Source organism: Scardinius erythrophthalmus, assembly GCF_964197995.2.
Source record: "Scardinius erythrophthalmus genome assembly, chromosome: 23".
NCBI classification, from domain to species: Eukaryota; Metazoa; Chordata; class Actinopteri; order Cypriniformes; family Leuciscidae; genus Scardinius; species Scardinius erythrophthalmus.
Window position 1 is genome coordinate 16,112,413 of NC_138243.1, and position 22,356 is coordinate 16,134,768.

Sequence of the window (22,356 nt, forward strand, 5' to 3'; positions counted from 1 at the left end):
TACAAATATTAAGAAAATTAATATCAAATATTTTTTACAATATACATTTTTCTGTTCATTTTAAGGTCACAAATCTATGAAAACCCCATTAGCACCACAAAAGAATAAAATCTATGCTATTTGATCTAATAAAAAAAAATATTCAAGACAAACTAAAATATTTTTCTCAATAAAATACAATTATTAACTTTTTAATTATTAATATTTTTTTAATAATTAAAAATAAACAAATTTTTGAGTTTGACTACGAACACATGAGAACATGAAGACATGACAAGTCTTAGGTCAAAAGAAATTATTTTGTTTTCCAATCCAGATATATAAAATAATATACAACTATTATTTCCAATGTCGACTAGCAGCAGTAGGCCTAATGTTTAGTCAACCAGACTGACACATCCTGAGAGAAAACTACCCGTTAACATTCCTATTCATCTCAATGGCACTTGCTTGGCGGCTTTAGGATCCCCAGATTTTAACTCGGCCATCTTTGCTCATGCTCAATTCTTCTTAATATATAAATTGTGACTGTTTTTAGAGAAGTCTTCACAGACAGCTGTCGTAAAGCTTTGTCTGAAGTGTATGTACTCATTCCTCCCTCTACTGGACAATTGAGGAATTACAGCTGCACACGACACTTTGCTTGTGCCTCAAAACACATTTGGTTTTCTCTTCTCTCTCCCTTTCTCTTATCTTCAATGTCTCTTTAGCAATTATATTTTATTTCATACTCATAGGCTTTAACCCTCTGGGGTCTGAGGGGTTTTTGGGGTCCTTGAGTTGTTCTGACATGCCCTGACATTTGTGGCCATAAGGCCATAAAACACATTCTAAATATATGTAAACAAGACTTTTGACTAATGGATGACGTTGCCTAGAATTTTTTCTTCAAAATTATGTGAAAATCATCCTGCCTAATCATTCACATAACACAATACATTGATTTAAATCTTGTAAAACACTTTTTGTTTGGAAAGGCCATATGCGGGTGGGCGTGATTCACACCTGCGGAGTCAATGGGGCCCGCATAATGAGGCTGCATACGTAATGAGCCTTTCATTCAGGTGTGTGACTGAGCCACAAGAATGCAAGGACAATATATAACTGGTTTGTTGTTTTTTTCCACAAATTTTGCTTGCAAATTGTACAATATCCAAGGTAAACATTTCTAGTAATCGTGCAGTTAATTGTTCTCATACTGTATTTTCAGATTTGGAATATATTCTCTTCCCAAATGTGTCTCTAATAAAGCATAATAAAATTATTTAAAGAGAAGGCTTATAATGACCTTTTAAGATTCTGTTTACATCTATCCTTATATATATATATATATATATATATATATATATTTTTTTTTTTTTTTAAGGTTATACAATTACAACAACATTTAAAATTGTAACAATATTTCCAGTGTAATCTTTCTTTGTATTCGCGATTCATATTAAAACAGTATTTTTGCCAGCTGTAGTAGCTCCACAACAGCGCGCATCTGTGCGTTCATTCATTCATAAACGCGATTCATATTTAAACAGTATTTTTGCCAGCTGTAGTAGCTCCACAACAGCACGCATCTGTGCGTTCGTTCGTTCGTTCATTCATTCATTCATAGAAACGCGATTCATATTTAAACAGTGTTTTTGCCAGCTGTAGTAGCTCCACAACAGCACGCATCTGTGCGTTCGTTCGTTCATTCATTCATTCATTCATAGAAACGCGATTCATATTTAAACAGTATTTTTGCCAGCTGTAGTAGCTCCACAACAGCACGCATCTGTGCGTTCGTTCGTTCATTCATTCATACACAGAAACGCGATTCATATTTAAACAGTATTTTTGCCAGCTGTAGTAGCTCCACAACAGCACGCATCTTTGCGTTCATTCATTCCGATTAGAACAAAGCAAACAGAACTGACCTACCCAGCAAACACAGAACGTTGGCACAACGTAGCCAACCTTTTAACAACGTTTTAACAACATGGCCAAAAGGTTGCTATAACTACGTTGTGTAGGAAGGTTGTTACAGCGTTGTCACAATGTTGACATTAAAGTTTAAACCATCGTTCAGGGCCATTGCTTAAGGTTGTGCCTAGGGTGTCTGGACAACCACTGGACTATAATGTACTCGTCACTGCCCTGAAGCGCGAAAATCAGCCTTTTAAATTCCAACCACCTGTTGCTGGGCTCATTGTGTTCTCATTCATCATCGAGCAAGGATACGTGAGTATTGCGTTTAGCCTAAACAGTTACCTCAGCTATCAAACACAACCTACAACTTTAATTTCTAATGTGATTAATGTAGCATCGCTCGCACTGTTTAGTTTTTCGTTTGATTTTTCATTTTTTTTCGCTATTTAGTCTCATTCGTTTCTTTGCTCCACTGGATTTGTGGATGTTTCCCCGGTGACACCTGCTTTCGGCTACTGTCCGCCATACAGACCCGGATTTGTTCATTAAATGTTCTGATCTGCCTTTGCTTTTTTATACTTTTATTTACTGTTTTATTTATTATACTTAAAATAAATTTGTATATTCGTTTATTTATTTCTTTTTTTTTTCCACAAATGTATGTATGTATGACTTTTGGAAGTGCAATTTGATTATATGCAGTTTTAATAAAGTTGAATTAACGAAACCTTCTGTCATTTTTACTCTTCAAAGTGTAGGCTACACTTGCAGGTGTTGATAGCCCCATTAAATAATAATATAGATAAACAATAAACGATAAAAAGTATATAATTATCTAACAAAATACACCATATAAAAATATTGTCAGAACGTTGTCTCTCAGTTGCTGAATGTCGCACAACAACGTTGCTACAGCCCTGTCGCGTCTTACAATTCTACGTTGTTACAATGTTGCGATCACGTAGACAGCGACGTTGCCATAGAAGAAATGCAACGTGCCACAGACGTTGCCACAACGTAAATGTGTTTGCTGGGTAATTCCTCAGCGGGATCCGTTTGCTCCTCGAAATGATACTTCCAGAACTTCTGAGATAAATTTTTGCAGGATTATTATCAAGATAGTATTATTCCTCACAGCATCGTAAAGTAGGCTACATAAGTCTGAAAGTGAACTCGCGGTGTGTGTTATCCAGCTGATGTGGGCGTTTCACAGGTTTGTTTGGATCGCCTCACATTTGCGTTTGAATAGCGCGCGCTCTCCGTGGGCGGAGCACATTAAAACTTAATTAGCTGAGATGAGAACGACTGACATCTCTCTCTTTGCATACATATTACATAAACTGTGAATATTTGTTTTTTATAAAAAATACTTCATTTAAAAGAAGAGAATTCAAGCTTCGTGCCTGTGTGACTGTATGCCTGTTTGACTGAGTATTCGCTGAGTTACAGTTCATTTTCGGACGCGTTTCAGAATTGACTTCACTGACGGAGAGTAGGCAGAACTCGCATCATGTTTATTTTTCTTTATTTGGCGAAAAGCACAACACTTTGTTTTTATTATGAGCATACACAAAAAAAATACACACTAAACAGGATCGATTGATGTATAACACAAGCATATACGATAAAAATTAATATTTTTTTATATTTTTTTTTGCACTCATACAGAAAAAAACGAGCCTATCGCGCCGGCGCGATAGCCGACCTCAGGGGGTTTAATGGCATAGTCATATTCAGTGTTGTCAGAGACATGACACAGCAGTAGTTTGCTTTCTGTATGGTGCGTCAAAGATGTGATGCTCTCACTGGGACACAAGATTGAGTCCAGCCAGCATTCATTCATTCCCTCATTCATTAATTCGTTAATTCGTCCATTCGTTGGTTCATTCATTCATCCACATCATTATAATTTAGTTTTTATTGCTCATCATCATGATGAATGTTTTCATATACTGTACTTTTATTGTCTTCTCTATTAGTCTAGTCTAGTAATTATAATTAGACAGTATTTTTTGAATAAATACACATTATCTGTTTTTTTAATAATTATGCATAAAAACTTAAAATGTGCATTTTCAGAATAAAAACACATTTACTTAATTATGAATGGATTAAAAAAAATGTATAGAAAACACAGCTATACAACATAGTTCAAAACATATTAATAATTAGTCATTTCTGAACATTGACTCTCAGTCTTTATTCACCCTTTTCTCATGTTTTCTCAATTGAATTCATAAAAGTATAGAATAGAATAGCATCGTTACATTGTAACGCAGTGTGACGACATGCCCCATCTGCACAACTGGAATTTAAACCCGGCTAGTGTCTTCTGCTAGTTAGCGAAGCATTAAAGAACTATATCAACCGTTAAATAACATATTGGAGATTAGAATAATATCAGATTTGTCTCATTTTAAATAAACACAAAAAATAGAGATGAAAAATTAACTTAAGTAAAAAATGTATTTATTTGTTCTCTATATAGTGTTGATATGGCAACTAGTAAATACACCAAGTTTCGTCATGCTAGCATGTGTGGAAGTATTTAAAAAAAGTGTGTTACAACTTAGCCTGGCTAACGTCAGACCAAGTCTCATTTGAGACTTGAGGTGTGTTGTTCGACATCGGCTGTGGCTGGATGCACCCGATCGGCGAGAGTAGCCTATGCAGGCGAGGAGGAGCTGCAAACGGAGACGTGAAGTCGGACACTTTCTGGTTCCCGTAGTGACCGCTCACGTGGTGTTTGCATACTTTACCACAGCTGAAGTGAAATAAATGCACTATTTGCCAAATAATGTTTCAGAGACATTTTGATTCAATATTTTATGTACTGCTTCACACAGCATCTGTTTGAACAAGAATAAAGTTCAACATAAGCTACTATCAATGAAGTGGAGTCTACGTTTTTTAATCAGTTTTATTTTGATAAACATGACACAATATAACATCGCAACTACATGAAAAGAGTGTTTACTGTTATAAAAAACTGATTTGTGCGCTTTAGAGGAACTAAAGGTGTTTGAATAAACACGCAACACGTGATCGTTGTCATGCAATGGATCTGGCCAATTGTGGAACAGCTGTGTCGTCATCAGCCCTCGTGCAGCCGCTCTTGAGAAGCTGCGCTGGCTGAGTTCTCCGGCTACTCTCAAATCGCTCTCGCGATACTTTGATGGTACACGTCACAGTCACGTGGCGTCGGCGCTGCATCAAGTCGGACAGAATTTCTAACCGGCATGCACTGCTTCAAGTCAGCCCCCGATCGGTCTGCGCATAGCTGCATGAAGTCGAACAAGCCTTTGGTCTGGGAACCACGTGTTCATTTTCTCGTATTTGAGGCGTGGTTTACGAATGCCTAGAGCCGTTTATTGGGCGCTATGAATGTCTATCAAATGTGCCTGTATGTAGCTCATAGCGAATCGCTTCAATTATACCAGATGACGTATGTAGAGTGACAGAAATTTGACGAGGAAAAAGACAATGGGTCAAAGATTTATTTGTACACGATGGCGTTTAGCGAATATTACCGTTTGTGCAAGATAAACATGAGGGTAGAAGGTAACGTCGAGTCTGATGCCATATTGGATCCATAGATATTAACAAACTACTTCGGTGTCGTCCTCGTCTTGCTGCTCCCTCCCCCTTCTGTGATTGGTTCCCTTTTTCAGGGGAAAATTTGGTCCATGGTGTCCAGACTGCCTAGCAGCGTGAATAAAATCGCACTGCGAGCAAGGCAGTATGGGGAAACCCAGGCTAGTTACAACTAGCCCTGTGTTACCTTGTGTCCCACTCTCCCTACAATCCGCCCCCTACTGGATGACTTCATACTTACAGAGTTTCATTTGATCAAAAACAAAACCAGGAGACAGGTAAAGCAGTTGTCCAGTAGTTATCTGTGACAGTGCACATGGTGAAATGGCAGAAGCCAGTATTTCAGTGGCTCTGGACCGGTTTTGCTGTCCAGTAGGCCTATGTCTGGATCTCCTAAAGGATCCAGTGGCCCTTCCCTGTGGACATAGTTCCAGTATGATCTTTATTACAGACTGCTGGGATCAAGATGATTAGAAGGGAGTCTACAGCTGCTCCCAATGCAGACAGACCTTCACTCCAAGACCTGTAGTCAGCAAAAACATCATTCTGGCTGAAATAGTGGAGAAACAGAATGGTGGAGAATAATAAATTTGAGATTTAAAAAAAGAGATTTGAAAAAAAGGATGTGGAAAGTTTTCAATGTCCAGCGATTATAAAAGCACAGTAAGCCTAAAAAGCTTGAAATGAAATAGATAGATAATGTAAAAATACTGTACAATATATATACAATATATACAATATATATATATATATATATATATATATATATATATATATATATATATATATATATATATATATAAAACCTATCCCTTTATATTATTAAAGGGATAGCTTAAAAAAGAAACTTCTGCCATAATTGTATCCCATGTCATTCCAAACCTGCATGACATTCTTTGTTCTGTAGAACACAGAATGATTAAACATACAAAATTGCACAGTATTTTGTATGCTGGATGATAAATTCTTCAAAAATGTATTGTAACGTATGCGATTAATAACATAAAGCCCTTCAATTCTTATTTGCTTATATTTGTATAACTTTTTTATTTTCTAATTTATAAAAACAGTTTAGGCCTAATAATAAGTTTAAAAATACAAATCACGTAATGAATTTCTATTTTATTTGTTTAGTTTTCTATATGAGCATTCACTTAACAATCACAATTTTCTTTTTCAAACTATTAAAACTTTGTCTCCTTAAAAATGTATGTGAATGATTGATGACCAATTAATAAATTAAATAACGTATTGTGTTATTTCAGTAAATTTTATTTCCTTCTCCTCATGAATAGACACTTTAAAGGGGTGGTTCACTGCCTTTTTTCTTTGCTTGATTGTGTTTATGGGCTGCAATATAACATGTCTTCGTGTTTCGTTTGTTAAAAAACGCCTTATTTTTCATAAATTTCACCTTTATTGTAAGCCGCTTCCTCCTCTGTCATTTGAACGACCGGTTGACTTCCTGATTCTATGAAACCACTCCCTCAGAAAGAGGCAATGAGCTCAGATTGGTTAGTTCGGCCGGTGTGTTGTAATTGGCTAAACTGCGTCCGGAATCTTCACGCCCATTACCTTTACGGGCGACAGTTGCATGTGCTCCGGTCAAATGTAATGGTGTCAATATTGCCTCATCAGTTTGAGCCAGAATCAGACCCAGAGAGCGGTGATGAAGAGAGTCAAGCAGAACCTCCGCAAACACGGCTCTTACTAAACGTTTCTGAATGGTAATTTATTTTATTTTATTATTATTCTCTCAAAGAATTTCCATACGCTGTTACTTGAAAATGCTACTGCTGTTTGTTAGCTTTTGAGATACGCTTTCCCCCTGATTAAACATTTAATATAACTGAATACATGACTGAGTAATACCGTTTTTTAAAGATATTGTTTTATTGATAGAATGAACAATCGTTTAACTATTCACAAAGCTTAGTTTACTCAGTTTGTCGTTTTCTTTAGGTGTACATGTGATAACAGCAGCTGAAGTTTGCCGTTGCGATAATTTTTTTAAGTTTGTACACGTTTGTCTTATACACACAAAATAGCATCGAACTAACTAGCTACTATAAACAAACAGCTTTGGCATTGGTTTGCGTTCTTGATCAAATCAAAAAAATACGTCATAAAGTATACATGGAAAATACGTTTACAAAATTTGTACATATTACAAATTCGGGTCCAAAATGTTTGTACGCGTTTGTCATATACTAAAGCCAGCGCTGGCATTTTTTTACATCCTTGATAAAACTAAAACATTACGTCTTAAATTATACAGGCAAATACATTTAAAATGATTAAACCTTACTTGCAGGTTGTGGCCTCTGGTTTTAAAGCTGTAACTGCTTCATGTTGGAGTAATAGTTTCTTGTTGAATCCGGCATTGAACTCGTGTAGATTCTGGAAGCTGTCTTCCGTAAAATGTGCAGCACAGAGAGCTAAACTACGATTGTAATTGTCAGGAACATAACCAAACTTAAATTTTAACCATTGTTGACGAACTACAGCGTCTGTAGGAAGCCTGAACACAGAAGACCTGACAGCTACAGCTCTCCACTATAACTCCTCCTCTTCGACAGCAGAACATGTTCCGGAGGGAGGGTGGATGTAAATGTATGGGTTAGTTACGTATAAAACCCGGGAAGTATCTCGTTGTAGTCCCATTCGAGACGTTTTTGTAGGCATTAAACTTCCTGATTTTTAAAAGACAATATCTCCGCTTACGTTGAACTTTAAGCGCAGCAACTTTGCAGATACTGTTCATGCACCAACAGCAACATTACACAGTATTTAAAATGAAAAAAGTGAAATAGCAATCAACCACCCCTTTAAAATATTTTTTTGCCTTTTATTAGGAGATAGTAAAGTATAAGAAAGTTCAACAATCCAGGACTTGAACCAAAGCTTAAAAAATTATGTTTGTAAGGGCACTGACCAATAGGCTATTGAGGTTAGCAGTTTTATAAATATTAGAACCTCATTGTGTAAGAAACATAGGGGAACAGAATCCGACAGCAAATAGTTCAGCTGTCGAAATCCGTTCCCCCAACCCAATGATGAGTGATGTTGATGTATCGGCTTAAAATATGCTTATTCTATTCTGTGTGTGGATGGAGCTTAAACAGTATAAATTTGATAAATATTAGAACCTCAGTGTGTCAGAAATATAGGGGGAACAGAATCCGACGGCAAAAAAAAACTGCTGTCGGAATCCGTTCCCCCACTCCCCTTATGAGAGGTGTTGATGTATTGGCTTAGAATATGCTTATTCTATTCTGTGTGTGGATGGAGCTTAAACAGCATCAATTTGATAAATATTAGAACCTCAGTGTGTCAGAAACATAGGGGGAACAGAATCCGACGGCAAAAAAACAGCTGTCGGAATCCGTTCTCCCACTCCCATTATGAGAGGTGTTGATGTAATGGCTTAAAAAAATGCTGATTTTATTTTTGTGTGTGGATGGAGCTTAACTTGCATCAGTTTAAAGAATATTTTTTTTTTTTTTGCTTTTTATTATGATAGGAAAGTATGAGAAAGTTTGACAACCCGGGACTTGAACTCGGGTCGCCCAAAGCTTAAAAAATCATTTTTGTAAGGGTACTGACCACTAGGCTATTGAGGCTAGAGATTTGTTGCAATTTGATAAATATTAGAACCTCATTGTGTAAGAAACATAGGGGGAACAGAATTCGACGGCAAAAAAAACAGCTGTCGAAATCCGTTCCCCCACTCCCATTATGAGAGATGTTGATGTAATGGCTTAAAAATGCTGATTTTATTTTTGTTTGTGGATGGAGCTTAACTTGCATCAGTTTAAAGAATATATTTGTTTGCCTTTTATTATGATAGGACAGTATACTATCAAGAAAGTTTGACGAAACGGGACTTGAACTCGGGTCGCCCAAAGCTAAAAAAAACATTAACAGGGCATTGACCACTAGGCTATTAAGGATAGGGACTTATTGCAATGTATTAAATATTAGAACCTCATTGTGTAAGAAACATAGGGGGAACAGAATTCGACGGCAAAAAAAACAGCTGTCGAAATCCGTTCCGCCACTCCCATTATGAGAGGTGTTGATGTAATGGCTTAAAAAATGCTGATTTTATTTTTTGTTTGTGGATGGAGCTTAACTTGCATCAGTTTAAAGAATATATTTGTTTGCCTTTTATTATGATAGGACAGTATACTATTGTTGAATTACATATTTTATTAAATGTTTAATTTAGTTTGCAACAGTAAAAGTTGAGTATATTGAAGTTAGCATTTTAAGGTTAGGTTAGGATAATGGTATCAACAGTTCCTGCCAGCCCTGTTTTCTCTATTGTGTTTTAAATGAGTCTTTAATGGCTCTAGCCATTAGCTCCAAGACGCACCTTTTGTCTTAAATGGCTCTGGGATGGCCCGTGGAACCAGAGTTTCTTGGCCAGTATCAGCATTTGAATAGGTATGCTGATTAAATTGATACTGCTAACACGCTGGGGTCTGGGGCGGGTTCCTTAACCTGTATACCTAATTTGCATGCTTTGTTCAACCTCAATGTAAATCCCTCCCCCTAAATGTCTATAAATTTGCAAGGCAACTCTCTTGAGTTAGTCTTGATGATGATGATGAACTACAGACTACTTGGAAGAATAAATCTCTTCTGCTTAGAAAATCCATCTCAAGTCTCCTGGTCTCTGCTTTGAAGAAAGAAAAACTTTACAACAGATGGTGCCTTGTGACCCGGATGGAGAAGAAGGAAACTCAAAGAATTTTAAGCTCAAAGAACTGCATCTTGAAACTTCAAGCTCAAAGATCTCAACAAAGCTGACTGAGTTCCAGACTGAATCTTCTGAATCCAGATTGAAAACGTCAAGCTCCAAAAAGATCTCAAAGACTGAATTTTTCCAGACGTAATCTTTCTCTACAAATGAAAGACTTGGTGAGTTTCACTCCATTAAAAGAACCAATGCAGACCAGTACAAATGTTTTCCTCTGCGCCGTTCAGAGAAGTAGTTAACAAACAGCTGTAGAGTTTGGTTAACTAAAGATAAGCCTCTAAAAAGTTTTTCTTTTAGAGATGAAATTTACCCCCTGTTGTTGGCAGGGGAGATTAACAGTTACATGTTAATATAGTGTGTATGCTTTTGCTAGAGAAGACCTATCTGTAAGCTAGAGAATTAGCTTTAGAATTAGATTTAGCCTCATGTGCTAATAAGATTGTACCCTCTGTTTGCAAGACAGTAGAGAGAAGTTTTTTTAGTGTTTGTTTGTGGTAACAAAAATTCACAAAATGTTTAGGAAAAGTACTAGACAGATTACACCTTTTTGGACAGATAGTGAATTCAAGTCTTTGTTATCAAAGCACATGGACTCAATCGTGACTGAGGAAGTCAGATTGAATTTAACAAACAAATTTAGCATTGATCCAAGCAAAGTTTGGTCAATCGAAGATTGTAAAAAGGTACTAGGAGAAAGTATTCGCAAGAACAGTGTCAAAGGCATTATCTTCTGTCACAGAGAATTCGGTTTAACCCTAGCTACAGAACAGTCTAAGCGCAACTCTGAGCTAGAGAAACAGATCAAAGAGCTCCATGCTAGAATATCTTCGTTGACTAAGAAAGTAAACCGCAACAAAGATACAGAAAAAAACTGATGTGGAAGAAGTTAGTCAGCCTGATAACAATTATCCTGACTTAAAAGCTTTCGTTGAAACAAATGTAGCCATCCAATCAGTAACTGATCAGCCTGTAGATTCAGTGCAGGTTTGTGGGGCTAGGAGAAGATCTCAGGGAACTAAAAGTGTTACTCCGAACTCTTCTGTTGTCCAAATACAAACGGTTGCCAAAACATCTTTAGGTCCTAAGGATATAGATAGACTCTCCCAGAGTTTACCCTCAGCACGCACAAATTTTTCTGAATTTAGAAGAGCATTGTTCAGTAAAATGCATCTTTACGACATGTCGTTGCCGGAAGTCACACAGCTGATGTCACAAATTCTAACTGAATCTGAATTCAACAATTTTGAGTCTGCTGTTACTTCCGAACTGCAACATGTCAGTAAAGGCGATTTGAGAGAAGGTGTTTTGAAAATTTTAAAGAACATTGTTGGACCGAACGTGGACTGGTCAAAAATTACCAATTGTGTACAAGAGAAAAAAGAAACTGTTTGTGAGTACACAGAACGATTCTGTCAGACCGCTGCCGTTTACAGCGGAATTGCCGACACTCCAGAGAAAGTGTTAGGTCATAACGGTCCTCTAGTTCGCGCATGGTCCGATGGTCTTTTGTCAGAACATAGAAATGCATTGCCTTTCTTAGATCTTACATGGTCAAATAGAACCCTGCAAGACAACTTGGACAGTTTAGCTATGTGGGAAAGAGACTCTGATGTCAAGGCAAGAGTAAAAATTGCAGCAGCATCCTTTAAGGTTAACTCAGAGAAGCAAAAGAAATGCAAAAGCCCTAGAGAAGCCAGTTGTTCTTACTGTGGCAAGCACGGACATTTTGGAAATGAGTGTAGGAAAAGCAAAAAGAATTTTAAAGCTGTAAATAAGGTTACTCAGCTTCTGCTTAGCCTGCTTGATATTCTGAAGCAGCCCCTCCCCTCCTCGTTAAACTCGTTGGGCAACGTGATACGGTGTTAACCATTTAGGCTGTGATTGCTTAACCCCCCCCCCCCTAGTAACTCACAACAAAGATGTGTCATGATTCTGCCTTCTTGTCTCTGATTTTCCCTGGTCTTGAGGCAGGATCATGACAGGCCCATGTTTTGTGTGTAAGCACATGGCCATTTGTTTGGCTGTGTGCTTGCGTTGTCTCGTCATGTAACCCCGCCCCCTTGTTATCTCATCTTGTTATCATTATTGTATCATCGCCGTCACCTGTTTCCCTCATTAGTTTCTCCCTATTTAATCCCCTTGTGTTTTCTGTCCTGTGTCGGTTCATTGTGAATACTGCTGTGATGTTACTCTGTGAATCTTGCCTGTGCTATTATTTCATGTGAGTCATTGCAATATAGTTCCTGTGAGTATCCTGTCTTTGTTACGAGTCCTGTGAAGATCCTGTTTGTGTATTTTCTGTTAGTTAGTGTCTAGACTTCTGTCAAGTTTATAGTCTAGTTAGTATCCTCAGTCTTGTCTTGTTTTACCCCATTGTGGGCTTTATTTTCCCCTTTTTGCCTATAATAAATCGTGTTTAGTGTACTTTGTCTGCGCCTGGGTTCTCCTTCCTCATCATCATAACAGAATGAACCGACCAAGAAAGAACCCAGCAGACAGTATGTCCTCCCAGCTCAAGCGACAATCTTTTGAAGGGACTCGGTTGGTCGTGTTTCGCGGGATCCGTGGAGGCCGCAGTAGAGGAGGTGATCGAGAGGGTTCTATAAGGGCTTCTTCCTCGAGGTCTCCACCATCTGCCTCGCTACCTGTGATCCCAGAGGGTCGTGTCCTGGGCGTTGTTGCCCTTGGTGATCTGGCTGGTTCCACCTCTCCTGAGGCCCCTTCTGCTCCCATTGTTCTCCATGGTAAACGAGGGAGACGAGTTTCCTGGGATTCCCCGTCTGAGTCTTCCTCGACCGAGTCTGCGCTGCCCGAGAACGCCATCCCTGCTCCTGTTGCGGTTCCAGCTGAACATCTCCAACTGGTCGCTAGTCCAGTTACAGATTCGGCTTCGCGTTCAAAGAGAAAGAAGAGGAGAAAGGGAGCCTCTCGCTCTTCATCTCTAGCTGTCCCAGGCGCTGTTCCAGAGCCCGCTACTGCAAGCGCTGTCCCAGGCGCTGTTCCAGAGCCCGCTACTGCAAGCGCTGTCCCAGGCGCTGTTCCAGAGCCCGCTACTGCAAGCGCTGTCCCAAGCGCTGTTCCAGAGCCCGCTACTGCAAGCGCTGTTCCAGAGCCCGCTACTGCAAGCGCTGTTCCAGAGCCCGCTACTGCAAGCGCTGTTCCAGAGCCCACTGCTGCAAGCGCTGTCCCAGGCGCCGTCCCGGAGCCCGCTGCTGCAGGTGCTATTCCCGGATCTGCTGAGAGAGTTGCGGCCGACTTAGCAGCTAAAGAGATTCTTCAAGCTGTTTCTACCCCTAAGACAATGCCTGTTGTCTTAGCTGCTCGAGCCGTATCTGACTATCTTACCGCTCTTGTCAAGATCCTTGATGTCCCTGTCTGTCCTGTCAAGTCCTCTAGTCCGGAATCCACAGCTGCAAGAGATCCGGTTCCTGAGTCAGCTGCAGCCAGTGTTGATCTGAGGCCAGACACCCAGAGCGCTGTTCCTAAGTCAGCCACCGCTTGCACTGTTCCAGCTAATGTGTCCAGTCCTGTCCCAGCAGATGTGTCCAGTCCTGTCCCAGCTGACTGGAGGATGTCTGTGTCCAGTCCTGTCCCAACTAATGTGTCCAGCCCTGTCCCAGCAGATGTGTCCAGTCCTGTCCCAGCAGATGTGTCCAGTCCTGTCCCAACTATTGTGTCCAGTCCTGTCCCAACTATTGTGTCCAGTCCTGTCCCAACTATTGTGTCCAGTCCTGTCCCAACTAATGTGTCCAGCCCTGTCCCAGCTAATGTGTCCAGCCCTGTCCCAGCTAATGTGTCCAGCCCCGTACCAGCTGTCACCCGACCTCTGTTTGTTTCCCCGGACACCCCTGTCACCACTTCACCCCGGTCTGTTTCCCCTAAGACTGTTCCTCGTGTTTCCCCATCCAAGTCTGCCCGGACCCCTCGTCCTCAGCCAGCATCCTGTCCACCCAAGACCACAGTCCCATCCACCCACCCTGGACATTTCCCCATGAACTCTGTGTTGTCTCCACCTCCTCTGCCTTGTCTGTTGTTTTTGATTTTTCACCCCAACCCTGCTATTGTTTATTCATGTTTGCCGTTGTTGGTTTTTGTCATGTTTTGTTGGTTTGTGTCCATGTCTCAGTCCGTCATGTCACGTGTTTAGTGTTCCCTTAGGGAGCGTCTGGAAGCCGCTCCTTAAGGGAGGGGTTCTGTCATGATTCTGCCTTCTTGTCTCTGATTTTCCCTGGTCTTGAGGCAGGATCATGACAGGCCCATGTTTTGTGTGTAAGCACATGGCCATTTGTTTGGCTGTGTGCTTGCGTTGTCTCGTCATGTAACCCCGCCCCCTTGTTATCTCATCTTGTTATCATTATTGTATCATCGCCGTCACCTGTTTCCCTCATTAGTTTCTCCCTATTTAATCCCCTTGTGTTTTCTGTCCTGTGTCGGTTCATTGTGAATACTGCTGTGATGTTACTCTGTGAATCTTGCCTGTGCTATTATTTCATGTGAGTCATTGCAATATAGTTCCTGTGAGTATCCTGTCTTTGTTACGAGTCCTGTGAAGATCCTGTTTGTGTATTTTCTGTTAGTTAGTGTCTAGACTTCTGTCAAGTTTATAGTCTAGTTAGTATCCTCAGTCTTGTCTTGTTTTACCCCATTGTGGGCTTTATTTTCCCCTTTTTGCCTATAATAAATCGTGTTTAGTGTACTTTGTCTGCGCCTGGGTTCTCCTTCCTCATCATCATAACAAGATGAAAGACTTATTGACTGTCACAGCCTTTGTTTGGGGGACATTCAGTATACTCACAGCCTTAAAATGTTATACCACAGAAATATTCCAGTCAGACCCCCATGCTCTATATGATGTCTATCAAGACTGATGTTTCACTGGAGAATGGAAATGTGCCAATTTTCTCACACACAGTACAGTTGTTTCCCCTACAGGGATAGGATAGGACACATGGACCAGTGAGGAGCCCAGGAAGAACTGGAAGCAACAGGCTTTCGGGGGCCAACCCTGTGGTGAAGATTCCCTTATAGGCCCTTCCCAACCATAGTCCATCCTCACCTCACTGTTCCTTTTAGGTGTCTCAAATCAATTAAGAAATAGGAAAAGAATGAAACAACAACACTAGACTCTGAAAAAGCTACAGCCGTAGTGTTTTGAAGAAATACTGCTCTCTGTTTTTCTGTTTTCTGTCTTACAGTGTGCAGATAAAACTTGATGGCTTTTTCAAGATCCATATGCAACGACCGTCTCATCTGCGTATGAAGCCCCAACCTCAAGAAGACAACCAGACCCACTGCTGAACGAACTATCACAAAAGAAAATGAAAAATACACAACGCAGAAAATTCACGACCCTAATCGCATGTTCGTTTCTGTGTCAACATGCAATTACAGAAAATCAACACAGAACATGTGCGACTTATGGAAGAAAGTCCATGCATGAATACTGCTGGTCTGCCGTTTCTTTGTTTTATTGTGTTACAGGTATGTGTGTATGCCATGATGTCTTCACAAGCAGCATCCTGGTATAAAACATCACCTCAGATTTCCATGAACAAACCTCATGAGGGACGAGTCATCAGAGCGACTCTACATGACAAATGGACTCTACAGGAAACAGACTTCCCAGCTATTCAGGCGCCATGGACTTTCAAGACTTCCACTCTTATGCTACATGGTTTTCTGTGTAATCATGTAGTTTATACGACATTTTACAACTTGCTTCGTATGTGTCAACAGTTATGGTTTTAAGAAGAACTATGACACTGATGTAAATCAAGGACACTACACAGAATAAGTTATATGTGCCTGTGACGATCACCAGGTACAAGAATTAACTTTTAAGTGTCTAAATTTGTATTTTGTGAGAGTTTTTAAGAACTCTCAAAGGGGGAAGTGTTGAATTACATATTTTATTAAATGTTTAATTTAGTTTGCAACAGTAAAAGTTGAGTATATTGAAGTTAGCATTTTAAGGTTAGGTTAGGATAATGGTATCAACAGTTCCTGCCAGCCCTGTTTTCTCTATTGTGTTTTAAATGAGTCTTTAATGGCTCTAGCCAGTAGCTCCAAGACGCACCTTTTGTCTTAAATGGCTCTGGGATGGCCCGTGGAACCAGAGTTTCCTGGCCAGTATCAGCATTTGAATAGGTATGCTGATTAAATTGATACTGCTAACACGCTGGGGTCTGGGGCGGGTTCCTTAACCTGTATACCTAATTTGCATGCTTTGTTCAACCTCAATGTAAATCCCTCCCCCTAAATGTCTATAAATTTGCAAGGCAACTCTCTTGAGTTAGTCTTGATGATGATGATGAACTACAGACTACTTGGAAGAATAAATCTCTTCTGCTTATAAGATCCATCTCAAGTCTCCTGGTCTATGCTTTGAAGAAAGAAAAACTTTACAACACTATCAAGAAAGTTTAATGAAACGGGACTTGAACTCGGGTCGCCCAAAGCTAAAAAAAAGATTGCCAGGGCACTGACCATTTGGCTATTGGGCTGTGTATTTAGCTGTAAAGTGATAAATATTAGAACCTCATTGTGTAAGAAACATAGGGGGAACAGAATTCGACGGCAAAAAAAACAGCTGTCGGAATCCGTTCCCCCTCTCCCATTATGAGAGGTGTTGATGTAATGGCTTAAAAAATGCTGATTTTATTTTTGTGTGTGGATGGAGCTTAACTTGCATCAGTTTAAAGAAGATATTTGTTTGCCTTTTATTATGATAGGACAGTATACTATCAAGAAAGTTTGACGAAACGGGACTTGAACTCGGGTCGCCCAAAGCTAAAAAAAAGATTGCCAGGGCACTGACCACTTGGCTATTGGGCTCTGTAACTAGCTGTAAAGTGATAAATATTAGAACCTCATTGTGTAAGAAACATAGGGGGAACAGAATTCGACGGCAAAAAAACAGCTGTCGGAATCCGTTCCCCCTCTCCCATTATGAGAGATGTTGATGTAATGGCTTAAAAATGCTGATTTTATTTTTGTTTGTGGATGGAGCTTAACTTGCATCAGTTTAAAGAAGATATTTGTTTGCCTTTTATTATGATAGGACAGTATACTATCAAGAAAGTTTGACGAAACGGGACTTGAACTCGGGTTGCCCAAAGCTAAAAAAAATATTGTCAGGGTACTGACCACTTGGCTATTGGGCTGGGTAATCAGCTGTAAAATGATAAATATTAGAACCTCATTGTGTAAGAAACATAGGGGGAACAGAATTCGACGGCAAAATAAACAGCTGTCGAAATCCGTTCCCCCACTCCCATTATGAGAGGTGTTGATGTAATGGCTTAAAAAATGCTGATTTTATTTTTGTGTGTGGATGGAGCTTAACTTGCATCAGTTTAAATAATATATTTGTTTGCCTTTTATTATGATAGGACAGTATACTATCAAGAAAGTTTGACGAAACGGGACTTGAACTCGGGTCGCCCAAAGCTAAAAAAAAGATTGCCAGGGCACTGACCACTTGGCTATTGGGCTGTGTGACTAGCTGTAAAGTGATAAATATTAGAACCTCATTGTGTAAGAAATATAGGGGGAACAGAATTCGACGGCAAAAAAAACAGCTGTCGGAATCCGTTCCCCCTCTCCCATTATGAGAGATGTTGATGTAATGGCTTAAAAATGCTGATTTTATTTTTGTTTGTTGATGGAGCTTAGCTTGCATCAGTTTAAAGAAGATATTTGTTTGCCTTTTATTATGATAGGACAGTATACTATCAAGAAAGTTTGACGAAACGGGACTTGAACTCGGGTTGCCCAAAGCTAAAAAAAAGATTGCCAGGGCACTGACCACTTGGCTATTGGGCTCTGTATCTAGCTATAAAGTGAAAAATATTAGAACCTCATTGTGTAAGAAATATAGGGGGAACAGAATTCGACGGCAAAAAAAACAGCTGTCGGAATCCGTTCCCCCTCTCCCATTATGAGAGATGTTGATGTAATGGCTTAAAACTGCTGATTTTATTTTTGTTTGTGGATGGAGCTTAACTTGCATCAGTTTAAAGAAGATATTTGTTTGCCTTTTATTATGATAGGACAGTATACTATCAAGAAAGTTTGACGAAACGGGACTTGAACTCGGGTCGCCCAAAGCTAAAAAAAGGTTTGCCAGGGCACTGACCACTTGGCTATTGGGCTGGGTAATCAGCTGTAAAATGATAAATATTAGAACCTCATTGTGTAAGAAACATAGGGGGAACAGAATTCGACGGCAAAAAAACAGCTGTCGGAATCTGTTCCCCCTCTCCCATTATGAGAGGTGTTGATGTAATGGCTTAAAAAAATGCTGATTTTATTTTTGTGTGTGGATGGAGCTTAACTTGCATCAGTTTAAATAATATTTTTTTTTGCCTTTTATTATGATAGGACAGTATACTATCAAGAAAGTTTGATGAAACGGGACTTGAACTCGGGTCGCCCAAAGCTAAAAAAAAGATTGCCAGGGCACTGACCACTTGGCTATTGGGCTCTGTAATTAGCTGTAAAGTGATAAATATTAGAACCTCATTGTGTAAGAAATATAGGGGGAACAGAATTCGACGGCAAAAAAAAACAGCTGTCGAAATCCGTTCCCCCTCTCCCATTATGAGAGATGTTGATGTAATGGCTTAAAAATGCTGATTTTATTTTTGTTTGTGGATTGAGCTTAACTTGCATCAGTTTAAAGAATATATTTGTTTGCCTTTTATTATGATAGGACAGTATACTATCAAGAAAGTTTGACGAAACAGGACTTGAACTCGGGTCGCCCGAAGCTAAAAAAAAGATTGCAAGGGCACTGACCGCTTGGCTATTGGGCTGTGTAACTAGCTGTAATGTGATAAATATTAGAACCTCATTGTGTAAGAAACATAGGGGGAACAGAATTCGACGGCAAAAAAAACAGCTGTCGGAATCCGTTCCCCCTCTCCCATTATGAGAGGTGTTGATGTAATGGCTTAAAAAATGCTGATTTTATTTTTGTTTGTGGATGAAGCTTAACTTGCATCAGTTTAAAGAATATATTTGTTTGCCTTTTATTATGATAGGACAGTATACTATCAAGAAAGTTGGACGAAACGGGACTTGAACTCGGGTCGCCCAAAGCTAAAAAAAAGATTGCCAGGGCACTGACCACTTGGCTATTGGGCTCTGTATCTAGCTGTAAAGTGATAAATATTAGAACCTCATTGTGTAAGAAATATAGGGGGAACAGAATTCGACGACAAAAAAAACAGCTGTCGGAATCCGTTCCCCCTCTCCCATTATGAGAGATGTTGATGTAATGGCTTAAAACTGCTGATTTTATTTTTGTTTGTGGATGGAGCTTAACTTGCATCAGTTTAAAGAAGATATTTGTTTGCCTTTTATTATGATAGGACAGTATACTATCAAGAAAGTTTGACGAAACGGGACTTGAACTCGGGTTGCCCAAAGCTAAAAAAAAGATTGCCAGGGCACTGACCACTTGGCTATTGGGCTCTGTATCTAGCTGTAAAGGGATAAATATTAGAACCTCATTGTGTAAGAAATATAGGGGGAACAGAATTCGACGGCAAAAAAAACAGCTGTCGGAATCCGTTCCCCCTCTCCCATTATGAGAGATGTTGATGTAATGGCTTAAAACTGCTGATTTTATTTTTGTTTGTGGATGGAGCTTAACTTGCATCAGTTTAAAGAAGATATTTGTTTGCCTTTTATTATGATAGGACAGTATACTATCAAGAAAGTTTGACGAAACAGGACTTGAACTCGGGTCGCCCAAAGCTAAAAAAAAATTGCCAGGGCACTGACCACTTGGCTATTGGGCTGTGTAACTAGCCGTAATGTGATAAATATTAGAACCTCATTGTGTAAGAAACATAGGGGGAACAGAATTTGACGGCAAAATAAACAGCTGTCGAAATCCGTTCCCCCACTCCCATTATGAGAGGTGTTGATGTAATGGCTTAAAAAATGCTGATTTTATTTTTGTGTGTGGATGAAGCTTAACTTGCATCAGTTTAAAGAATATATTTGTTTGCCTTTTATTATGATAGGACAGTATACTATCAAGAAAGTTTGATGAAACGGGACTTGAACTCGGGTCGCCCAAAGCTAAAAAAAGGATTGCCAGGGCACTGACCACTTGGCTATTGGGCTGGGTAATCAACTGTAAAATGATAAATATTAGAACCTCATTGTGTAAGAAACATAGGGGGAACAGAATTTGACGGCAAAAAAAAAACAGCTGTCGAAATCCGTTCCCCCTCTCCCATTATGAGAGATGTTGATGTAATGGCTTAAAAATGCTGATTTTATTTTTGTGTGTGGATGGAGCTTAACTTGCATCAGTTTAAAGAATATATTTGTTTGCCTTTTATTAAGATAGGACAGTATACTATCAAGAAAGTTTGACGAATGGGACTTGAACTCGGGTCGCCCAAAGCTAAAAAAAGGATTGCCAGGGCACTGACCACTTGGCTATTGGGCTGGGTAATCAGCTGTAAAATGATAAATATTAGAACCTCATTGTGTAAGAAACATAGGGGGAACAGAATTCGACGGCAAAAAAACAGCTGTCGGAATCTGTTCCCCCTCTCCCATTATGAGAGGTGTTGATGTAATGGCTTAAAAAAATGCTGATTTTATTTTTGTGTGTGAATGGAGCTTAACTTGCATCAGTTTAAATAATATTTTTTTTTTTGCCTTTTATTATGATAGGACAGTATACTATCAAGAAAGTTTGACAAAACGGGACTTGAACTCGGGTCGCCCAAAGCTAAAAAGAAATTGCTAGGGCACTGACCACTAGGCTATTAGGCCGTGTAATTAGCTGTAAAGTGATAAATATTAGAACCTCATTGTGTAAGAAATATAGGGGGAACAGAATTCGACGACAAAAAAAACAGCTGTCGGAATCCGTTCCCCCTCTCCCATTATGAGAGATGTTGATGTAATGGCTTAAAACTGCTGATTTTATTTTTGTTTGTGGATGGAGCTTAACTTGCATCAGTTTAAAGAAGATATTTGTTTGCCTTTTATTATGATAGGACAGTATACTATCAAGAAAGTTTGACGAAACGGGACTTGAACTCGGGTTGCCCAAAGCTAAAAAAAAGATTGCCAGGGCACTGACCACTTGGCTATTGGGCTCTGTATCTAGTTGTAAAGGGATAAATATTAGAACCTCATTGTGTAAGAAATATAGGGGGAACAGAATTCGACGGCAAAAAAAACAGCTGTCGGAATCCGTTCCCCCTCTCCCATTATGAGAGATGTTGATGTAATGGCTTAAAACTGCTGATTTTATTTTTGTTTGTGGATGGAGCTTAACTTGCATCAGTTTAAAGAAGATATTTGTTTGCCTTTTATTATGATAGGACAGTATACTATCAAGAAAGTTTGACGAAACAGGACTTGAACTCGGGTCGCCCAAAGCTAAAAAAAAATTGCCAGGGCACTGACCACTTGGCTATTGGGCTGTGTAACTAGCCGTAATGTGATAAATATTAGAACCTCATTGTGTAAGAAACATAGGGGGAACAGAATTTGACGGCAAAATAAACAGCTGTCGAAATCCGTTCCCCCACTCCCATTATGAGAGGTGTTGATGTAATGGCTTAAAAAATGCTGATTTTATTTTTGTGTGTGGATGAAGCTTAACTTGCATCAGTTTAAAGAATATATTTGTTTGCCTTTTATTATGATAGGACAGTATACTATCAAGAAAGTTTGATGAAACGGGACTTGAACTCGGGTCGCCCAAAGCTAAAAAAAGGATTGCCAGGGCACTGACCACTTGGCTATTGGGCTGGGTAATCAACTGTAAAATGATAAATATTAGAACCTCATTGTGTAAGAAACATAGGGGGAACAGAATTTGACGGCAAAAAAAAAACAGCTGTCGAAATCCGTTCCCCCTCTCCCATTATGAGAGATGTTGATGTAATGGCTTAAAAATGCTGATTTTATTTTTGTGTGTGGATGGAGCTTAACTTGCATCAGTTTAAAGAATATATTTGTTTGCCTTTTATTAAGATAGGACAGTATACTATCAAGAAAGTTTGACGAATGGGACTTGAACTCGGGTCGCCCAAAGCTAAAAAAAGGATTGC

The 22,356-nt window shown here is 39.3% G+C and overlaps 1 protein-coding gene across 1 annotated transcript in view; it reads right to left on the reverse strand.

Annotated features, from left to right (window-relative positions):
* Positions 1-13,087, reverse strand: part of hephl1b (hephaestin-like 1b) — a gene marked incomplete at both ends in the record, with an annotated part of 29,441 nt that extends 16,354 nt beyond the window's left edge. Inside the window, one exon of the mRNA XM_081353890.1 lies at positions 12,742-13,087. Coding sequence (XP_081210016.1) covers positions 12,742-13,087 — 346 coding nt within the window. The remainder of the gene's footprint in view (positions 1-12,741) is intronic.
* Positions 13,088-22,356: the final 9,269 nt, after the last annotated feature.